Consider the following 23,616-nt stretch of genomic DNA (forward strand, 5'->3'; position numbering starts at 1 on the left):
ATTTTATTGAGTATAAATATATTAAATTTCATTTTCAAATAAAAATCCAGCCTGGGCCATGTGACTCAGTGGTTGAGCATTGACCCATGAACCAGGAGATCATGGTTGGATTCCTGGTCAGGGCACATGCCCCGGTTGCCGGCTCAATCCCTGGTAAGGGGCATGCAGGAGGCAGCTGATCAATGACTCTCTCATCATCAATGTTTCTATCTCTCTCTCCCTCTCCCTTCCTCTCTTTGAAATCAATAAAAACATATTTTTTTTTAATAAAATAAAATAATCCAGTCACTAGTTTAGAGCCACATCAAAAATGATAATAAAATGAAAAGTACTTAATACACTAACTAGGAGTTATCCAAAATGAGTTCCTTATTTTTTAATCATATCTTCATTCATCTTAAAATATAGTCTTTAATTATCCTTATTACACAATAAAGAAAATGAAACTGGCTCTAAATTAGGGGAATGATAAAGTTATATATCAACAGGAATTGGTAGACTTCTAATAAATGGATAATCCTAAGTGTTACTTGGGTTATCTCTGATAAGCAATAATAGGTTTCCTCAAATAACTATTTTGTCTTGTCAGAACCTATGCTCCACCAGCAACAGACGAAAGGACAAGGACAAATATGACTGGTGTTTATCTGACTACTGGCTGCCTTTTTCACTCTACCGCCGGGTATTCTCAATCCCGCGGCACTTTAATTTTCTTATATTTATTGTCTTCACACGTCCCCTGACCCAGTGTAAACTCACAGAGTGCAGGGATCTTGTATTCCAACCATGAGAACAATGCCTGGCAAATAATAGGTGCATAATAAATATTTCTTAAATCTGTTGAATCAATTGATCAATTCACAGTCTATTTTTGTCTTAACTCTATCATGCTGCCTTAGGATAAATAAAAATTCTTGCTTTGTCCCCTTTGAGCTCTTTAAAGTCTTCGCGTTGAGACTGAAACACCTTGCTCTCTGGTATTTTTATTGTAAATCAGCCAGGTCCCTAACAACCTCCTCTCCCTAAAGATCCTTTTCTAAAGTACTGAGTAGTCCATATTTCTCCCAATTCCATAATGTTGGGAGGAAAATAAAACAGAAAAAGAAAAGAAACTGTGCTGGCCCAGCCGGGCATGGCTCAGTGGTTAAGCATCTACCTAGGATCCAGGCGATCAGGGTTCAATTCCCGGTCAGGGCACATGCCCGGGTTTCGGGCTGCAGCTGATCAATGACTCTCTCATCATTGATGTTTCTATCTCTCTCTCTCCCTCTCCTTTCCTCTCTCTGAAACCAAGAAAGATACATTTAAAAAAAAAAAAAAAAGAAAGAAAGAAACTGTGCTGGAGAGAACCTTGTGAGGAAAAAGCAACCAATATTTACTTATAACTTAATTTGTGCTACACACTGCACTAGGTACTTTATATTTGTTCTGTTCACTTAAATCCCAATAGCAGCTCCATGGTAGACTTTATCCCCATTTAAAGATATGAAAACTGAGGTTCTGAAAATAAGCAACTAGCCTCATTCCATAAAAAATATTGCATAAGACTTATTGAGCACTTAACATAAATAGGCATTATACTTTGAGCACTATATATGTGCTTCTCATATAAACTTTTAACTAGTGAGTGGAAGAACATGATTCACCCTGACTCTGTTTGACACCAAACCTTGTGTTCTTCCCTGACTCTTATCTAGTCCAACTACCTCTCTCATTTAATGGTTAAGGAATGGCATTAAGAGGGTAAATAATTTATCCAAAACAACAGAATTACTTAATAGTACAAGAACCAAACATAATTGTTTCCTGACTTCTATACTAATACTTTCCACTTTGCATGCCATGATACATCTATGTCTGCAAACGAAAGCACTATGTCAGATGGCTCTGCTAGGCAGTTGTGTCTGGTTTACTTCAGCAGGGAAGACAGAGGCCCGTAGGCAAATACAGAAGCAACTCCTCAGATTTCTCTCTCAGTGTTATTACTTAAACTCTTTTTCATTAAACTCAAAGATTCACTGAGTCAATGAGCACTGTTTTCATCATTTCCACATTCACACATTAATGACTAATAACAGGCTGTTACAAATTACTAAAAGAGAACACTTCGTGAAAGTTCTAACCTAAGCAATTTTTTAAATCCCTTATTTGAATAGACTTTAAGCTTTCTCCCAAATCACTTTCTCTTTTGGGAGTGTGAGGAGTAGGAAAGTAGGGGAGTCAATGTTTCCTGGGCAAGCTACCGGCTTTTTCAATTTTCACTGAAGTTTTCTCTCTAACTTGAAAAACATTTTAAAAAAAATAAAATTCTTTTAGCACTTTCCCAGAGTTACCACTGTCATGGCATTACATGAATACTAAAAAGCTGACTTTTACTCTGGAAAATGTGCAATTCAAATTCACATCAGATCATGATTATAAACTATCATGTTTCATGGATCATTAAGGTAGTCTTCATTCACATAGTTGAGACAGTGAATGGAATGTAAACAGATGCAAATTTTAACAAAAGTAAGTTTATAATAGCCTCTGACATAATCTAGTCAAATTAAGAAAACTTCCTATTAAGAGCTTACTCATTTTAAGTGCTAAAATCTGAAAGCTCAACCAATTTAGGCAAAAATATTTTATAAACTATATTTCATTTATCTATTCAGTAAACTGCATATCATGAATATCATTTAACTTTTTCTAATTTAGTATCATCAAGAACATCAAGTTGATAAAAAGTGATGCCTTTAATATAGTGATAATATTTAAAGGAAAGATAACTTATTATATTAAAAGACCCCAAAGTATTATTATTTCTTTAATCTAGTCTTGCTGATATCACTGTATCTTTCAGTCAGCCAACATAGTACTCTAATATAAAAAATAAGGACAAGGCTAAAGGTTAGCAAACGTGCCATATCTTCTAAAGAGTAAACTGACTTTACATAATGCTCTCTCTCTTACCAAGTGAAGTAGGCTAGATTTTATTTATGTTTATTTTCTTCTGGGTTAGAAGCTGTATTTTACAGATATTAAAGGCTGTCAACAATCTGTCAGATAAGTAGGATAGCTATTTAAAAGGAACAGCTTACAGGGCCCAGCAGGTAATGTGAATTAATGAAGAGAAGACAACCAGACGTGAAGACTAGGCACTATCTGAAGGCGACAGTAGCTACTCAACTGTAAATTATTTTTCTCAAGCAGAAACACACTCCTGGCACTGCCTAATCTTCTATTTTTCAAGAGATGAGTTATCCACATTTTTGTGTAAAATCTCACAGCTTTGTTAACAACTAGAGAAATAGGGCAGTGGCTAAAGGATATAATAAGTCTGTTGGCTGCCAGTTTGTGGCAACTGAAAGAGAACTACACTGTTAAGATTCTCATTTGTACTGAAATAGAAAACTCTAGGCCCTGAATTCAAGTCATCTCTTTACTGAAATATTGTTGTCACTGTGTATTTGGAGACATCAGTCAGACTAGAAGTGAAACATTTCTTCTACTCCTCTGTGTAATGCAAACATTCTATATGGGCTAAGTTATTTAAAAGAGTAGAGCCCAGTAGTAAATATATATCACTAAGTTGATATACTTATTTTAGTTGGCACTTCTTGCTTCTGAGCATGTTATACAAGAAATTTCCATTTTTAAACATACCACATCCCCTGATCCAATCACATTTGATAAAGTATATGACATCTGAGAAGCAAATAAACTGAAAAGTATTCAATATTACTGGAAAATTAGCATGCCAGATTATTTGTGGAATATTTCATGGTACTATTCAGAAACATTATATAAATTGATCCTCAGCATATCCTTGCCAAGTAGACAGGAATTTCCCCCCATTTTATAGATAAGAAAACAAGAGTCAGAAAATAGAATATGTTGGCCAATATAAGAAAAAGGTAGCAAAAATAGAATTTACAGTTAGGTTTGAACTCCTGGTCAATGTTCTTTCCACTATCTCAACATTTCCCTTAAAGGCTTATGTTAATGAAATGGCTTATGAAAAAGGGTAAACAAATCGAAAGGAAAAGAAGTGATAATAATAACATAAAATCTCAATTATCCAGCTCCCAGATTTATTATGCCCTCAGTTATTCAACATAACAAATAACCTGGAATTCAGCACAGAAAATTTGAAACTGTCACCAATCCCAAAAGTAATAATCCCAGTGGGGTCTAGTTTATGCTCATAGTTGTAAAAACACAACATGGCACTGAAAGAATTAACAACAATATCCTGAGTAACCACAGAATGTTGGTGTTTCCCACATGTTACAAGTAATAATCAGTGGAGTCATCTTGTGGAGAGTGGAGGTAAATTTTATAGAACACAATAGAAGGCAAAAAGAGTGGATCATTAAAATTTCCCTGAGGTCCTACCCTGAAGATCAACAGAAATTGATCAATAATTTCAACCTAGCCAGTTTTTCTCCAGCAGTAAAGACTACCAAACCAAGGACATGGCTTGTATTTTTGAAATTTTTGAAATACAGTGAGTTATTCATACTATGAGAACCATGACAGCACATTCACTTTCCTATGTCATACTCACTCCAGGGCACCACCTTACCAAAAGGCATGGTGGCTAGAATCTCTCACACATATTGAATTTCTTCTTCTTGTTCTCTTTTAGGAGACTTACTTAAGTAATGTTCGGATTACGAGAATCTACCATGTTATATAAGAATCCCAAAAACTTCACAAAGTAATTAGTTAATGAAAGCAAAATAAACGTGCTAAAATGTTGGTGAAACTGAGTGAGTGATCCCAAACATTTTAGGCCACTGAATACTACGTTAGAAAAAAATTGTTTTAAAAGAAAACTAAGAATAGGTATAAACATAATTGTGGTAAGGCAGCAATTTTAAACTGTTAAATAGTGTAAATAAAGATATAACGCTCTACCTTCATGAAAATAAAAAAGAACATAAATAATATATGTTCTAGAATACTCTCAAAACTGAATTCCAGTCTCTTAGCACCTGGAGCTTTACAAATAAGTGACCTAGACCCTGACACTAACATAGGATCATAATTATCATATGTGATCAGGTTTCAAACTTTTATTTTCATCATAACAGCCTGATGTTCTTTTTATTAATAAACTTATAATAAGTGTTATAAATTTACATTATAAAATAAGTACACAAAAATAAAATAACATGTATCCCTTTTATATACTAGGAGCCTTCAAAAGAATTTAATGTGCAAAAAGTTGCCATTTTTTAAAAGTTTCTGTATGTAGAAAGTTCGAAACTTACTGTTCTATGTCATATTAGTCAGGGATATATTCATACTGTATTGACAAAGCTAAGGAAATGTATTATATCATATAGAAACAATTTTTTAAAGTACTGCGATTTAAATATTAGTGCTAATAGCATAGCTGTTCTGCTATCTGAAATATTACATGAATAAGAACTTCATTCTCCTACCTTTCTGGATTACTGTGGACACACAATATCTCAATAAATGTTTCTACTTCAGAACAGTATTAAGAAAGCTTATTGAAAATTTTGAAACTAAACTTACAAAACCATTGAGTTATACTACTTTTAAATATACCACAACTTTAAACTAAGACTAAAGTAAACATCAACAATTAATCAGTTAATTAACTGAAACAATTGAATATTTACTTCAGTTTTGTTGCATTACAATACATTAGCTATAAAGAAAAGGGATAACCAGACCTAGATGATGTGAACTTATATCTAAGTTCAAAATCTACATATGAATACCAATTTAAGTAAAAAGTAATTAGGATACAAAGTTGGCACCATTAAAAATGTGAAAGAATTGGATGGCCCAGAGGAGGCAGAATAAAGAGCTTGAAATCCATAGTGCAAATTAAATCTAACAGTGAAGAAGAAAAAAAAAAAAAAAAAATTCTGTCTGTAACTATGATTTCTATCCAGAGAATTAACATTCTTCCCAGAAATCTACCAAACAATACCTCCAAAACACACACACACACACCAAGAAAAATCGCACTCTTCGTGCAAAACAAGGTTTAATTATGGCTTTTAAAAAATCTATTCAGATTAATATATTGTTTTTTATTTCTACAAATAAACATCAAGCAAACTAAAATATCCAACACAAAAGGAATATTAAGTTAATTAAAGCCAGAAAAACACTACTGGGTGATCAAATGTTCTGGCAATGACAGAACATAAAATGGTGAGAAATTACAGGAATTTAACCTTTGACCTCACCATCCTATGCACTGTTTCCATAATAGAGGCTTAAAGGTTCTATCAGCAAACATTTCAGCTTCCTACCAAGCAAGCTCTAAGTTCGCCTTCCTGTATAAACTCAGTAAAATTCAAATGTTTTTTAATTAAAATCTTCAAAAATAAAGAGTAATTGTTTCTTACCTCTGGTTCTGATGCATGTGACAATTCTCCACACTGGCATAGTTGCTGCCTAAGCAGCTACAAAGGCTAGGTTAGCAGCCATTTTGAGACAGCTGCACTGTCTCAGTTGCACTAAAGTGTAATTAAGATGGCTGCAATGTGCACTCAAGAACTCACACAGTGAAAACTCAGTTATGTATCAAACAAAGCCCCTCCCACTTTGTCAGCCTGCAGGAAACTGAACACAGACAGCTAATGCATATACTGCAACAAACAATGCAGCTACTCAGGACACAGAAAACAGAGAAGGCAGCAAGCCAGTTTTGTAACATAATGCCTGTGAATCCGGACTTGCAATACAGACTTTGGGCACATCCAGATCCCAGACAGCTGGAAGTCCATGCCACATATTAGCAGTTACAGAGATGGAGCCAAATCACACACAGCAAACATCAGGGAATTCGCTTGAAAGAAAGCCTCCATTTCAGTCCAGAAAAAAAAAGTCAAACCATGCTCAAGGGCCTTTTTTTTTCCATCTTTTATAGTACTTTTATCACAAAAAGAATGACAATTTTTATAATTTCTGGAAAATTATGTTAATTTAAATCATGATAATCCTTTTCCATTTTTAGAAGACTAATTAAAGATTTTTCCCAGAATCTAAGCCCCAAAGTGCTCAAATCTAGCAGAATGGTTAACGCCTGCAATCAAATATTTGAATCTTGACAATAATTTTAAATAACTGCTGGGGAGGGACTAGACTCATTAGAGTTATGATGACAACAATGTCTATTTTGATTAATCTGCCATAAAGATAAAAACAACTTTTCTTCTGTAATCTAGATGGTCAAAAAGACATCTCCAGGTAAGTATTTGGTCCCAGGGCAAATTAAATTTCATGCCCTGCTACAGACCTCCCAACATTTTAATGTGTAAGTGAAAAGCAAATAAAAATAAAGAATGCAGACACCTTTGAGTAAAAAAACAAAGACGGGAAACAAAAGGGTAAAATTCAGCCTGAAAGTGGGTCTATTAACAAGATAAATTTGAGACTGATCCCAACAAATGTGTCTTGGCAGTAACCTACCCATCAAGAAAAGTGAAGGACAAAAGCAGAGAAAGAACCCGTTTTCTTGAGAGCTCACATCAGCTAGGAAATCCACCTTTTCCTTCTCTCTTCCTTTGTTTACCTTCCTAAAATTTAGCTGCCGTGTGCTATCTTGTCTGTTCACCACCTGATATAGGTATTTATTAAAACTTGTTTAAGAGGGGGGCTAAAAGGAGATTGGCCGCATAAATTGATGATTGTTCAAGCTGAGTGATGGGCACATGAAGTTCATTATTTCATTCTATTTCTTTATACATTCAACATTTTCCAATAATAAAAATTAAAAAAAAAAAAACCTCAGCTTTTAAAAGGTCATCATTTATTCTCCAGAAGGCAAACTGGATAATGTACGTAAAAATTGCTTTAAGTACTTTATCAGAAAAAAATTATACTTGATCCAAGCCATACTCATTCTTCAAAAATTATAACCAATTCTCTGAAGTGGCTTAAATCTATTCGATAAAAGCAAGAGGTTGGTAAACTGGGAAAGATTCTAACAGAATAGACATTACTGTAGCACTGGAATGTGACCAGGGAAAGGGGGAAAAAATAGCCAGAACATTTAGAGCTGCCTGATGAACAGCTTATGATCTTCAGGAAGCAGATTCTTTTGGAAATCTGTTCCACAAAGATTTAAGTTATATACCACACTCTCAAATATGATCCAACCTAAATTACCTTTTTGATATTGTTGTAATTAACCTGGTTATTAATAATAGGAAAGGAGCATCAGGAAGGACAGACGTTATAGGTATGTCATTTGGGCAGCTTCGCCAGGAAGCTGCAACTTTACACTCCCCAGGGGGCCAACAAAGAGGAGATAGACACATGCCCAGTAAAGCTGGGGTGACATAGGGAAGGGGCTTACTGTCAGTAATACCTAAGAACAAAGGTCATTGGCCGGAATGGGCGTGGCGACTGTAAAGGCTGGAAATCTGAAATATGTAATCCCCTGAACAAAGGAATTTACTCTCTTGTTGCTCTTGGTTCCTCTTGTGCTCTTGCTACACTTGGGACTTGGGACTCTAGGCTTGTGGGGCGCTCCTGCATTCGTCCACATGACCCACAGCCATGCATACCCCATATGCAATGGACTAATGGACTACAACTAGCCTGATACTATACTAGACCCAGCTCCAACTTGGAAAGGAAACTCTGGAGACTGGCTCTGATTTTAGCTTTACTAAAGGGATGGAATTCCACAAAAATAAAGCTTTCTACCATATCTCATCCTCCCGTGGGGCCTCTGGAAAATGCTTATTCCAGTGGTACCCCAAGAACCCCACTTCCACCAATACCATTATCATTGACAATCCTTTCCTTACTCTCATTTCTCCTCATTATGCCTATCCCCCAAACCAGGTGTAATTGCTCTCTAGGTCTTTTATACATACTATCATTATACTCACCATACTGAATTACTTTTATCTTTATATATGAGTTTCTAAAGGACAGAAATCACATCTTAATTCATTTCCCATTCACTTCATTAGTGTGGAACACAGTATTGATTTGTTCAATAGATGGTAAGCTGAAACATTCCCAGTGTTTTCATTTCTACCACAAAAATCTCAGCAAATTCTACATCTTGAAGAACCTTCTTTTTTAAGATCTCAACTCTTCTAGGAAGAGGAAGAGTCAACCGATAAGTTGACTAACTTTTTAGTGTTAGCCTAAAAACTTCTGTACCTCAAAACCCAAGATGGAAAAAAATACTTTTTGTAGAACATTTTTCAGTTTTCAGTATTTCTATAGTCATTACATAGGAGCTACTACGTGCTTAGAAGAGTTGAGCTCTAAAAAAGTCTACAGAAAATTATAGTATACTAATCTTTAAATTTTTAATACTACTAAGAAAGAATATAGCTTGCCTATATAATGTCATAGATTACAAGAAGTTTGTTTTAGATAGGGTGAGTCATAATAAACACATTCATTGTTTATTTGTAAAAGTAAACCTATTTGGAAGCTATTTCTAATGTTAAACAGTTCCATGATTGCCCAAGGTTTTAAGCTCTTCCTAAATAAAAGCTAGCACTTTTCACATTGTTTTATTTGGCTCTTAAAATGACCAGGTTTAAAGTAACAGTCCTATAATCTCTAATTTTTATGACCAGAGAATGTAATCATTGCCAGGGGTCATACAAGTAGCAATGAAAAAGAACTAGAAGATTACTATAGTTTTTATATATCATGTATCACACTATTAGAAAATTTTCCATTTGTTGAAAATCCCAAAGGCCCTAAATAAAAGGTTTCACTGTATTAGGTAGGAAGTTAACACACTTTTCATTTACTTAGTTAATATATTTTAGTTACACAAGTTATTATCAATATTATACATATTTTAAAAGGAACATTAGAAGGGTATTAAGATGGTAAACTGGAAAACACCTAATCTCACTCCCTCAAATCCCATTAAAACTACAGTAAAGGTATTTATTTGAAGCATAAATCCTCAAGAACAAAGAGAAAAGTAAAAGAAACAATTGCTAGAAAGGCTTTGGGAGATGGGAAATAAGCAGAACCACTGGTAACTAACCTAGCAGTTCCTAAAACACCATATTCCAAGCTGCACTGGAGACAAGTTAAAACAAACCAATCTGATTAACATGGCAGCAACTTCAAAAAACATAGGAACTAGATGAACTAGGTACCTTTGGAAATTGGAGTGAAGGGAGAAAATAGGATGGTGTGATTAAAAAAGAAAATACTACAGAAAGCTGTTTGTGTAGCAGTCAGATACCCTAAATGTCCTCACCACATTCCACTGAATACCTGTTCTCCCCAATCCCAGCAAAAGTCTGAAAACAACATCTAGAGTTAAAAATGAAAGCAACATACCAAGAAGAGAGGATTGGGCGCTAAATGCAGAGACCCCCTAGTCCTCTTGCTCCGTTAATCTCCAAGAATGCTGGCAATCAGACCTTGAGTCTCTATGTATGAACATAGAAGACTATTCTCTGGCAGCATCTAACAAGCTCAAGATACAAGACCTTAAGATCTTGGGAGCTCTTCAAAAACAGCCCACCCAGATCAGCCTATAGTGGAGTTCAAAACTACAAATTTAAATATTCTGTTTAAATATTCTAATCATTTTCTAATCTTCCACAACATATTATGTAGTCAGACAAAGAGAAACAGGACTAAGTCAAACATGGAAGACAAAGACAAAATAAAATAACACAAAGCCATCAACTATGCAGGAAAATGTCTAAAAAAATTAATATCCACAAATAAGAAAAATATTGCATTAATGTTTCAAGAATAGAATACTATAGGCAAGAGATGAAAAACATAAATTAAGAACATGATAGCACTGGCTGGTGTGGCACAGTGGTCAGAGCATCAGTCAACACACTGAAAGGTCAAGGGTTCAATTCCCAGTCAAAGGCACATACCTCCTAGGTTGGGGTTAATGCGGGAGGCAACCAATCAACATGTCTCTCCCATCGATGTTTTTCTCTCTCTCTCTCTCTCTCTCTCTCTCTCTCTCTCTCTCTCTCTCTCTCTCTCTCTCTCTCCTCCCCCTTCCTCCCTCCCTTCCACTCTCTCTAAATATAATGGAAAAAATATATATCCTCGGATGAGGACTAACAACAACAAAAAAAGAACATGATAGAAAAAAATTAAAAACTCAATAGAAGAACTGAATGAATGATAAAGCTGAACAAATCTAACTGAGCAAAAAGAAAGTTATAAACAAAAGGAAAAAAATATAAGAAAACTGGAGTACCCAACCAAAAATTCACATTGGAATGACAGAATGGCAGAAAAAAGATATCACCAATGAAATCATTTAAGGAAAATTTTCAGGCAAGAGTTACCAAACTGAAAGGACCTGATGAATGCCAGCCAATGATAAACTTTCAGAATACTGGAGACTAATAACAGATTCTACAAGCTTCTATTGAGGGGGAAATAAGAAGTAAGAATGGCTTCATATTTCTCAGTGCTAATAGAAGCAAGAATATAATGAAACAGTGCCTTCAAAATGCTAAAGAAAAATGATTTCTAACCTAGAGTTCTATACCTAGCCAAACTATCAATCAAGCATAAAGACAGAGGATAATTTTCAGATACAGTATCAAAAAACATACCTCCCATATACTGTTTCTCAAAAAGTTACTAGCCAATATGGTCCCCTTCCCCTAACAACAGATGTCAATAAGACATGGCATAAAAAACAAGTGTTCTGCACAGAAGAGGAGTGAAGGAAATCCCCACAATGGTGAGTAAAATTCTAAGGATGACAGTGATATACCAGATGTAGAGAACAACTAGCCTAGACTGGAGCAATGAAACTCAAGAAACAAAAATGAAGTCAAGATCCTTGCTGCCACTATACCTAAGGGGCCCTCCCTCACAAACTAAAGGATTCATAGATAGTTATTCCTAGATATTAGATACAAAGTAACACAAAACATTTTTTTATACTATTCTGAGCAATGAAAAATTAAAGACATGAATAAGTAAATTATTTCTGATGGTAAAGTTAATAGGTCCTCTTCATTTCCCAGACTCTCATGTTTATGTAGGTCCAATTATAAAGACAGCCAGGGAGGCACTATGAACTATACCTACTGGCCTAGGCCTGCCACACTTTCTGGAAGATGGGCAAGGAGATGCTTGAGTCATTATCTTAAAAACTCAAAAATCCAAATGACTATAATTCAAAACTGAAAACATTCACATTGTATAAATAAGCATTAGTGCCCCTCTTCTCATTTTGCAGGACTTAAAAAACTGAAAATGCTGCCCGGCACTCGGTATTCTCTGTATCCATTACAAAATGGTTTCCACCCTGCAACTTGGAGCATATATAAACAAAGTTTAATTTTGTGGAACTCATTTTTCCATGTTGAAGAAACTAAAATGACAGGAGACACCACTGAATTTCCCACGTAGATTACAAGGCAATTTGAGAACGAACACTGTGAAATTATTATTTTTTTTAATTTTAAGGCACTAGCCAATTTGGCTCAGTGGTTAGAGGTCAGCCCGCGGACTCAAGGGTCCTGGGTTTGATTCTGGTCAAGAGCACATACCTCGGCTGCAGGCTCAATTCCCTGGGCCACGTGCGGCAACCAACTGACGTGTTTCTCTCACATCAATATTTTTCTCTCTCTCCCGCTTACACTCTCTCTGAAAAGGAATGGAAAAAATATCCTCAGGTGAGGATTTAAATAAATAAATAAATAAATTTTTTAAACATTTTAAGATTTTTTATTAATTTTTAGAGCAAGAGGAAGGGGAAGAGAGAGAAAAACATTGATGTGGGAACAAAAACGATCAGCTGTCTCCTGCACACCCCCTATGGGGAATGGAGCTCACTGCATCCCAGGTGTGCCCTGACCAGGAACTGAACTAGCAACCTTTCTGTGATGGGGAGGATGGCCAACCAACTGAGCCACACCAGCCAGGGCTGTGAAATAATTTTTTAAACTCTTTGGCTGTCTAAAGAACATAGCAGGATCAAATAGGCAAGAATTTTAGAAAAAAGAAGCTCCTCTAGTAGGTAATTTCTAGACGCTCTAGGGAACTGACAAGGACAAAGAGCTACTTAGTGATATTTTTGTAATCTACTATGTAAATACTGTTAAAACATCACCTTATTTTTATCTGTAATATACTCCACAACTGTTAGGAACTCAAAGGTAAGAATTTTATCCTCAAAATTCTTTCTGCACATGACTCCCTTGAAAAACTAGGTATGCCAATATATGAATTTTCCATATGCCTCAAACTTAAAAATATTATAACAGAAATCTTTCCAAACTAAATCATACTTATTTGCCTTCCTGAACAAGTAAAACATAACTAAATATTCTGTATAATTCAGAATCATTAATGAGATTGTCAATTACCATAATGATTACAGATTATATAATGGTTACATAATGATTGCATAATAAATACTGATTCAGTTCTAGTAATACCAATTCCCAAACTAACCTCAAAACTATGATTTTAAATTCTTGCTTCTAACACTGGAAATCTGAGACCTCTACACTATCAAGATACTAGCCTCATTTCTTGCCACTATCCATATATATTTCTCTAGTAGCACTTCTCCTGCCCCAAATTTGCTAGTTCTCATCTATTATAGTCTGAAAAAACAATTTTCATTTGTCAGAACCAGGAAAAGTTCTCAGGTAAAGGCAAAGGTTACACAAAAACAGTAAAATATAAAAATTTCTGTAGGAGATTTTCTTGAAAAAGACTCAACATGGCAATTTTTCATTTAAAAAAAAATGCTTGAGAAGCCAATAATGTCTTAACATTTCTACCTATTTCCTACGTTTATTTTCATAAAGTCAATAGTATTTTAACATTTGATTTCTATCTTTACTTCCTTCCTTTCTTCTTTTCATCACTTTCAAGTGTAACTAGTTCAATAAAAATATTTTGGAAATAATCTGATTTTCTTTCCTATATCCATTATGAAAATGATAAAGTAGAATTATAACTGAAATAGGTCACTATTAATCAAGATTATACTCTTCAGTGCAATCAGTACAGATTTAATGGAAAATGAATTTAAATAATCAGGGAAACATACTTATGAGAGACTATAATATTTTAATGTTACCAAACAGACCAAAAACAAAAATTTTTACTTTTATTATAGTATTAGGTTCCATCCTGACCAGAAAGTCAATATAACTTCTCAAAATTCCTCCATTAAAAAAAAATGTCCATGTCAAAGAAGAAAAATTTGGTTTCAAGTATTGTAGAACATTTTATCATAAAAACCTATTTTTCCGACTTCTAACTTCATATTTGCATTATTTTCATGTCACCATGTCCTAAAGCAGATTAAAAATAGAAATGTAGTCCCATATACTCTACCAATTCATCCCTATTAACATTATATCATCACTCTGAAACCACTAAACACCACCTAAGTGAAAAGTAACAGGTATCACAAATTTTCCCAGAGTTCCTAAAAGCAGTACATTTTTGTGGGATCTGCAGGAAGTGTATGTTCATGAATACAGAAAAACAAACATTATAAAGATTTAAACTTAATTTAGGTTTAATGCAATTCTAAACAAAACTTCAAACAGTTGGTTTTAAAAATTTAACTAAATGAACCTATAGTTCATCTGCAAAAAGAGGAAAACAAGCTTAAAAATCTGTGAAAAGGAATTATGAGTATACATTTATATAGTCTATAAACTACAGCAAATAAAACAATTCAGTACTGCTATATGAAAGAGGCCCAGATACAGTGGTTATTAACTTGCTTTCAGATTTTATATTACATATTCCTGTGAGAAGCTAATGAAAACTCAAATAAGTCTTTCCCCAGAAAAAATGCACCTATGCATACTCACATAACATTGGTGTACATCAAGGAATCCAAGTAACTCTTTAAGCCTATCTATCAAACCCCAAGTTCAATATCTCTATTAAATGAATAACTGATAGCTCAAACCTAATAAGGTCAAAAGAAATAACTCAAAGCAATAAGAAAGGAGATGGCTCACCAACACAAAATTCTAAGAAAACTAGGTATTTAGAAAAAATGCAAACTAGCAGCCCATCTTTAAACAATACATCAAAATAAACTCCATATACACTAAAACGTATTTTTTAAGATCATTAAAACATCTAGAAAAAATAAAATAGATAAACATTTAGTTTATCTCACAATAGGCAGAGAAGTCCTAGAAGAAACCACAAATAAAAAAAGCAGTGCAGCCCTGACCGGGTGGCTCAGTTGGTTGGAGCATCTTCCCATACACACAAAAGGTCACGGGTTCGATTTCTGGTCTGGGCACATACCCAGGTTGTGGGTTCGATCCCCAGTCAGGGGAGGCAACCAATCAATGTTTCTCTCTCACACTGATGTTTCTCTCTCTCTCCCCCCCCTTTCCTCTCTCTAAAATCGACAAAAAAAATACTTCAAAAAAATTTGTTTAATGTAACACTTCTCAATATATAAAACCATGAGCAATTAAAAAGTAATAAACTAAAAAAGCCTGCACAAAATATAAATCTGTATTTATATTTATATATATTTATATGTATTTTTAATATATATTTATATATTAATTATATTTATAAAGCTGTATTTATATATTACAGGCTAATATCTGTAAATAGTTGTTACAAATAAATAAATAAAATAGTATCTACCACAGAAAAATACACGAAAAGACCTCACACAGCTAATTCACACCAAAAAAAAATGAGAAAACTGCATATACACTAAACATTAAAAAGTTCAGGTTCAACCCAAAACACTAATTCAAAAGAATATATGTACCCCTGTGTTCACTGCAACATGGTTTACAATTGCCAAGGTTTGGACGTAGCCCAAGAGTCCATCAATAGATGAGTGATAAAAAAGCTGTGGTACATTTACACAATGGAGTACTACTCTGCTGTAAAAAGGAAGAAAAGTTCACCCTTTGCAACAGCATGAATGGACCTGGAGAACATTATGCTAAGTGAAATAAGCCAGTCAGAGAAAGACAAGTACCATATGATCTCACTCATATGTAGAAGTTAATCAACAAACTGAACTACCAAGCAAAATAGAGAAAGACTCATAAATAGAGAGCAGGCAAAAAAAAAAAAAAGATTCAAGTTCACTAATTATAGGAAAAAGGAAGCTAATAAGATATTATTTTCAAACACCAAACTGATGGTAGTATGGGAAATGCTGTTTAAAAAACTAACTTTTTATCAATTTTGTATTACTTTAAAAGTCCTTTGAAACAGTAATTTCAAAGAAATATTATAAGATGTAGATTATGATTCATATACAAGGATGTTCACTATGGCATTAATTATAGTAGAGAAATGGGAAACAAGCAAAATGGTCAACAAGAAAAAAAGGATTAGCCCTGACATGTGGCTCAGAGGTTGGAGCGTGGGACGGGGCACAAAAGGGTCCTGGGTTAGATTCCCCGTCAAGAGCCCATACCTGGGCTGCAGATTCCATCCTCGTGCTGGAGGCAACCAACTGATGTGTCTCTCTTATATCTACGTTTCTCTCTCTCTCCCTCTCTCCATCTTCCCTCCCTCCCTTCCTTCCACTCTCTCTAAATATCACTGAGAAAATATTCTCAGGTGAGGATTAACCAAAAAAAAAAAAAAGGCCTAGTAAGTCACAGTACATTCTAAATAGAGATAATAATATGTGGCCATTTAAAAACATATTTGTTGAATATTTAATAATTTGGGATATTTTCACAATATATCATATAACCATTAAAAAACACATTCTAAAAGAATAATAAAGTGGAAAAGTGTCCACAATATAATATCAAGTTAAAAAAGCAGGAATAAGATTATGATCCAATTAAAAACAGATTGACCAATTATGGATTGATTGATCAACTATGGAAAGGTCGAAAAAAATCACCAAAACATTGAGCATTTATTTCTAAGTGTTAATTTCAGTATAAGTTCCAAATGTGCTATAAGTAAAAAAAAAAGTTTAATATATTTATCATACATTAAAATTATAAAGTTAAAAAAGACTATTTTAATGGTTCATGGCTTTATCAAACTTTTTACCTGAACTAAATTCTATAATGCTTAAAATCCACAAAACTAAAAAAATTTTAAATAACCCTAGTAACTTCTACTCATTTCTGAAATAACCTAGTTTTAATATTTATATATGCTGCATGTGTCAAAATTTTGTAGCATCGTAACTATCAAAGTAAAATTTCAAAACAAGCTTGTATTGACAGAGTACAGGTGAACAAAAAGTGGATGTTCCCACAATTCATTAATCTTAGTTTTAAGTTTATAGAATTATATTTACCTTTCTAACAAACATGACAGCAAAATTGTCCCACCAATAAATATTTACATTGTTCATTATGTTCTTCATTGTTTTCAAGTACCTCTTACGATCTTCAACATTAACCTAAGAGGCAATCCTTTGTATATTCAAATGAAAACATCAGCTTGAATATATAAAGCAAAATATTTCACTTTTCTGGAAATGCAAAGCAAACCATGCCCTAGGATCAAAGTTCTTTTCTTAACCTAAATATGTATGTGTCTACACATACACACATACATACACACAGAAACAAAAAATAGAACATATTTTTAACTCTACTAAAACACCAGGAATAATGTCACAGGAGATGGGGGAGGGGTCTGCTGGGTAAACCACTCCAGAAGCATAAAAGGGAAGATTGCACAACTGCCCTCTAACTATATTTCTGTGCAGAAGACTCCAGAAGCCCAGGAATTATATCAGCAGAAAATTTGCTGTTAAGAAAAAAGAATATTTCCTATCACTCCATTCTATTTCTTATGTAATATCTTTTTTCTTTTTTTTTAATCCACCAACCACAAGTATTCTTTTCAACTACATCTTGTCAATGCTTGTTTAGGCAATAAAAATGTCCCTAAAGCAACCAAGATTGCAAAGCAATAGCCACTTCTCCATTTGATAAGGGACTTATTTAAACTTACTAAGAAACTAATTGTTATATATACATACAGATGAAGTTTATGAAAACCATTTACAAGTTTTTTGCCCAGTAAGAAATAATGTGCATAATAGTAGAATTATATCAAATCATATAAAATTTCTCCCAGGGGTGTTATGTAAGATTCAGATATAGTGACACAACCAATTTAAAACTAAAATAATCAATAGCATACTTATAACTACTTTCTTTAGGAAAGTAAAACCAGGAACGCACTTACAATTTAAAAAAAATCAAACACAATTTTATCTCATACATATGTAGATGGGCAGTGTATTTTGTAAATCAACTGTTTATTGATGGTTCACTTAATTTCCTCATAAAGGCCTCAGTGCAGTTGGAAGTTCTTTACAGAATTCTTTATCAGAAAAATTTACCAAGTAAATTTTATATTTTATATAGTATAAACAAAATGCTAACAAAATGATAATTTTAAGAAAGTAACAAAAATGATCTAACTGAAACAGTAATGGACAAGTGATCAGAGACCAAAAAATGTAAAATTCAAATGCAAATATGGTCAGAGGCACACAAACTAATTAAAATTAAAACTTCATTGACTTAGGATCAAATATTTTCTAAAAATAAATATCCAAGGAGATCGAAATTTCTTTTTAAACACCACCATATAGGTCTTCCCAATGTCCCCTCCCCCTCATATTTCCAAAACTCAAATTGTTTCTATTTTGTAAACATTCCATGATAATAGCACTGGTAAAAACAGAGTTAAAAATGTATTTACAAATATGCAGTTCAAATAAATGCACTTCCTGTGTGAACACCACTAGGTGTTGATCTTCACCTTCCTAAACATAAGCTTGAATCCAGCAAAACTCTAAAAGTGAAATTATAATCAAGAACCATAAGTGACAATCACTTTTACAGAAAATTAAGTCCACAGCCTCTCAGAGAATCGGAGAAAAATAAGAAAACAGTTGAAGGTCGGTATAGAAGTACAACATAAATGAAACATTTTTCTTGAAAAATGTGAGAATTTGAAGTTACCAAAATGTAACCCCTCAAGATTGAGGAAAATTAAATCTAGAACCCAAATGGCGTCGGACAAGAACATTAGATCTTGAAAATGAATATTGCGCTTGCGCAGCCACCGCCCCGCCGGCTGCACAACTGCAGCTAGAGCCCGACCCCGCAAGATCACGTGCTCCCATGCAGCGCCCGCCCGCAGCTCCGCAACCGCGCACGCGCAAACACAACTCCCGCAGCCGCCATAATGCGGTCTTGACTCTTCAGAAATATAATAGTAATTTAAGAAAACATGGTTATAACAGCCCCTAGGATGCACATATACCTTTCCGGGCGGAAGAAGCGGGAAGGGGAACCAAGTTCCTTCCCACGGCGCCGTTCCGCGCAGCCGTCCCCAATGCTGCCGCCTCAGCCTGGCGCGCTACAGTCGCCGCCGCCGCTCCTGCCGCCGCCGCCGCCGCCGCCGCCGCCGCAGATTCAAAAACAAACCCGCTGCTCCCTTGCACGCGCGAGGCCGTTATGCAAATTAATGTAGGCGGGGCTCGCTGGTCGTAATATTGACCACGCCTTCTGTGATATCAGCCAATAGGCTCACAGGCTGGCTGGTCCGCATGCAAATTACCTGGTTTTTTATTTGAATGAGGAAAATTGGCCCCGCCTCCTGCCGTAGAAAAGAGGAGGTCTGAGGTGGTGGCGCTGCGCCTCTCGGTTGCAGTGAGGTGTGTTGTTTTCAGCGGAACTTCCCTCAGCCAGTGAGTAGCACTTTGTGAGCGCCCTCTACAAGTCTTAGAAAAAAGGAAGGAAGGAAATAGGTAGGTGGGAGTTCAAGAACTGAGGGAAGGATTTTCAGAATGGTTAGAGTATGTTGATTGGTTCATTATTTATATTGAAAATTCACAAAGTATGCTTTAAACTGTACAAGTGATGAGGTAATGAGGAAAACATGTCTTTTCTTTCAGTTGTCCTGTGCCAGAGCAAGCACGTCCAATCATACACTTCCACCAGAAGTTGTATCCCACTTATTCAGTTTTGCATTGGGAGCCAACCCTTAATGAAAGCCAGTGGGTTGTAGTGGAGAAGGTGCTGCTCGGTTGGGACTTCTGGGCTCAAATCCAAGTAATTGTGGTTACTTGCCTGTTACTCAGAATAAATGGGTTACTGTTTTCTCATCTCTACTTCTTACTTGCTGCATGTTCTAAACTTCTCTGTGTAAATGGCTCCTGAAATGTAAAATGGGGATGATAAAAAATAGCTTCTATCTGGTAAAATTTCCATGAAGATTAAATTTTGGTAAAATACTTCAAGTAATACTGTGTATATAATAATATCTCCATAAATGTTAAGTAATAGTAATCATAGTAATAGTAGTAGTAGTAATAGTAGTAATAGTAGTAGCAGTACTTGTCAGACATAGCTCAGCTTGAGCAGTTTCTACCTGCACATCCTACACCACTATTAATAAATAATATGAATTAACCACAACCTGATAATTTGTATTATTTTCCTCCAATTTGCAGAAAAGTTTACTGAGGTGTTAAGTAGGCAAACTTGGGAAAACTCAAGAAACAACTCTTGGGGGTAGGAAGTGTGGTAAACAGAGTTCTAAGATGATCTTCATTTACCCCTTTGTGTTCACACCCTGCATAATCCTCTCCCCTTGAGTGTGGGCAGAACCCACAACTTGCTGCTAGCCAATAGAATATGGCAAGGGTGAATGAATTTTGCAATGTAATTAAAGTCCCAAATAAATCAATTTTGAGTTAACCAAAAGAGAGGCTATCTTAGACCTAACTTAATCTGGAAAAAGCCCTTTAAAAAGGAAGTGGGCCTTCCCTGCAAGGAGAGATTCTCCTTGCTGGCTTGTTGAAGAAGCTGATGTGGAAAGTTACTACAAATGTCCTATAGAATCTTTGGGTAGCCTCTGGGACCTGATGGTGAACTTCAGCGAACAGCCAGCAAAAAAGTAGGACCATCAATTGTATAGCCATAGGAAATAAGTTCTACCGAAAAAACCAAATGAGCTCAGAAGCAGTTTACCAGTCAAACTGTCAGATGAAAATGCATCTCAAATAAGTAACCTTGATTGTAACCTTGTAAGTCTCTGAGCAGAAGATCCATCTAAGACAGACCCAAACTCCTGATACACAGAAACTAAGATTCTAAATGCATGTTGTTTTAAGTTACTAAATTTGTGGTAATTTGTTACTTGACAATAGAAAACTAATACAGGAAGTCATCAGAGAATTGAAGGGATATCTGAACCATCTTTTAAGGTACGTAAGTGACCTAAATAGATGAAATGGGTCCTATTAGAAGATATTTAACTGGCACTCAGTAAAAAAGAACCAGTACTGAGATTTTTATCTGGGAAAGAGGGGCCTCTGTCCTGGTCCCCATATTTTAGAGACTCCTACATAAACATACTCACACATTTAAAAGAACATATGTAGTATACCTTTGTCACTCAGAATCTGACAGCACTGCCATAATGGGAACTGTGACCTTAAACATCTGTTCTAATATTATTCAAAGCTTTAGGAGAATGTTTCTGCATATTTCTTGCTCTGTGTCCACAAAAGGCAACTGTCAATGCTGTGAAAGTTAGTTGGTTGAGACACATACTCAGCTTTAGAGTATGTAAATTGTGAGCAGAAAAATAATTCATTTAAGAAAAAAATAAACTCAGATCCTTTTTCTCTATTAGTACAGATTCAGTAAATCTTGCATAACGAAGTCATTTGCCAGTAGTGAAAAGCCTCTATTTTCTTGCTTGTTTGCATGTTCCAGTTTGTGTTTCTATAGGTACTCAGAACTTATTGCAGTATTCCCAACATTTGTATAGTTTTTGGAAAGCTCTTTGAAATATTAAATTACCAATATTACTCTTATATTTGTATATCATATATGTAGATATTTATGTAACATAAAAGAAACATGATATTCATTTTGAAAATTAGCAACTAAGAACTAGAACAAATATTCCAAAAACTTATATGGAACCACAAAAGACCCCGAATAGCAACAGCGATCTGAAGAAAGAAAAGCAAAGTTGAAGGAATCATACTACCTAATATAAAACTATACCACAAGGCCATAGTAATCAAAACAGCTTGGTTCTGGCATAAAAACAGATTTACAGGCCAATGGAACAGAAGAGAGAGCACAGAAATAAACCCACTCCTTTATACTCAATATTTGACAAAGGAGTCAAAAACATACAATGAGCTAAAGATAGTCTAGTCAATAAAGTGTGTTGGATGGAGGACATCTGTAATACCCTCAGCAATAAAGATAAATAAATTAAAATAAGTAGAAAATAAAGTGTATTGGGGAAATTGGACAGATACATGCAAAAAAATGAAACTAGACCACCTTCTTACACCACACACAAGAAGAAACTCAAAATGGATTGAAGGCCCAGCCAGGCGTGGCTCAGTGGTTGAGCATCGACCCAGGATCCAGGCGATCGGGGTTCGATTCCCAGTCAGGGCACATGCCCGGGTTGCGGGCTCAATCCCCAGTCAGGGGCATGCAGGAGGCAACAGATCAATGATTCTCTCATCATTGATGTTTCTATCTCTCTATCCCTCTCCTTTCCTCTCTATGAAATCAATAAAGATATACTTTTTAAAAACGTGGATTGAAGACTTAAATGTAAGACTCAAAACCATAAAAATTCTAGAAGAAAACATAGGCAATAAAATCTCAGACATCTCTCGGAGCAATATTTTTTCTGATATGTCTCTTCAGGAAAGAGAAACAAAATAAAAAATAAATAAATGTGACTACATCAAACTAAAAAGTTTTTGCACAGCAAAGGAAACCATCAACAATATGAAAAGACAACCCACTAAAGGGGAGAACATAGTCACCAATGATGCATCTGATACATTTAAAATTTATAAAGTACTTATACAGCTCAACACCAGACAAAGAGTGAAAAATAAGGGAAAAAATTCTAAAGAAGAGGATCAATCCAGGAGGTTCAGCATGTATCTGATAGTTCAAAAAAGACAAAAGATCTAAGAGAGGAGAGGAAATTTTCAAGTTATGTGAAAAGAAAATTTCCTACAACTAAAGGATACAAGAATCCAAATTCAAAGGGTTCACTGAAATTCAGTACAAAATATAAGACATATTAGGTAGGCCCTTCACTTTGAAGTTTTAAGATCTTGGGAGCAGAGGAAAGATCCTAAAAGTTTATGGCAGTGTGGGTGCAGGGGGATAATAGGCCACAAATGTAGTATCAAAAATAAAATTAGACTTCTCAATTACAATATTGGAAGCTAGAGGAAATTTTGAAGTATCTTCAAGTTTCTGAGTGAAAATGCTTCTCAGAATTTAATTTTATAACTAAGCTATCAATCAAATATGAAGCTATGAAGCCAAATAAAGACATTTTCAGACATGCAAAATCTCAAAACTTTACCTTTCACTTTGGGTCAAGATAGCAAAGTAGATAAACCCTGTGCAAGCATCCTCCCACAACCACATCAAAATTACAGCTAAACTACAAAACAACCATCACTGAGAACTGCTTGAAGTCTAGCTGAACAGAACTCTTATAACCAAGGACATGATGAAGCCATGTCAAGTCAGTAGGAGGGGTGGAGAAGCAAAACAGGCTGGCCCCACACCCATGTGTGGTGGTTGAGAATAGTGAGGGATGCCTCAGTTGTGGATGTTCTCCCCCCAC

The 23,616-nt window shown here is 35.0% G+C and overlaps 1 protein-coding gene across 6 annotated transcripts in view; it reads right to left on the reverse strand.

Annotated features, from left to right (window-relative positions):
• The window catches only part of ATF7IP (activating transcription factor 7 interacting protein), a 108,412-nt gene extending 88,709 nt beyond the window's left edge, over window positions 1–19,703 (reverse strand). For 2 of the 6 annotated variants that reach the window (XM_016197440.2, XM_016197441.2), the window contains exon 1: window positions 6,381–7,454. In XM_016197440.2, the coding sequence (XP_016052926.2) occupies window positions 6,381–6,397 (17 nt within the window). In that variant the 5' untranslated portion in view covers window positions 6,398–7,454. Of the gene's footprint in view, window positions 1–6,380; window positions 7,455–19,245; window positions 19,313–19,542 lie in introns of those variants that run through there. The other 4 variants (XM_016197439.2, XM_016197436.2, XM_016197435.2 and 1 more) reach the window with 4 other exon arrangements.
• Between the last annotated feature and the right edge of the window lie 3,913 nt (window positions 19,704–23,616).

Source organism: Miniopterus natalensis, chromosome 2, assembly GCF_054644295.1.
Source record: "Miniopterus natalensis isolate mMinNat1 chromosome 2, mMinNat1.hap1, whole genome shotgun sequence".
Lineage (NCBI taxonomy): Eukaryota > Metazoa > Chordata > Mammalia > Chiroptera > Miniopteridae > Miniopterus > Miniopterus natalensis.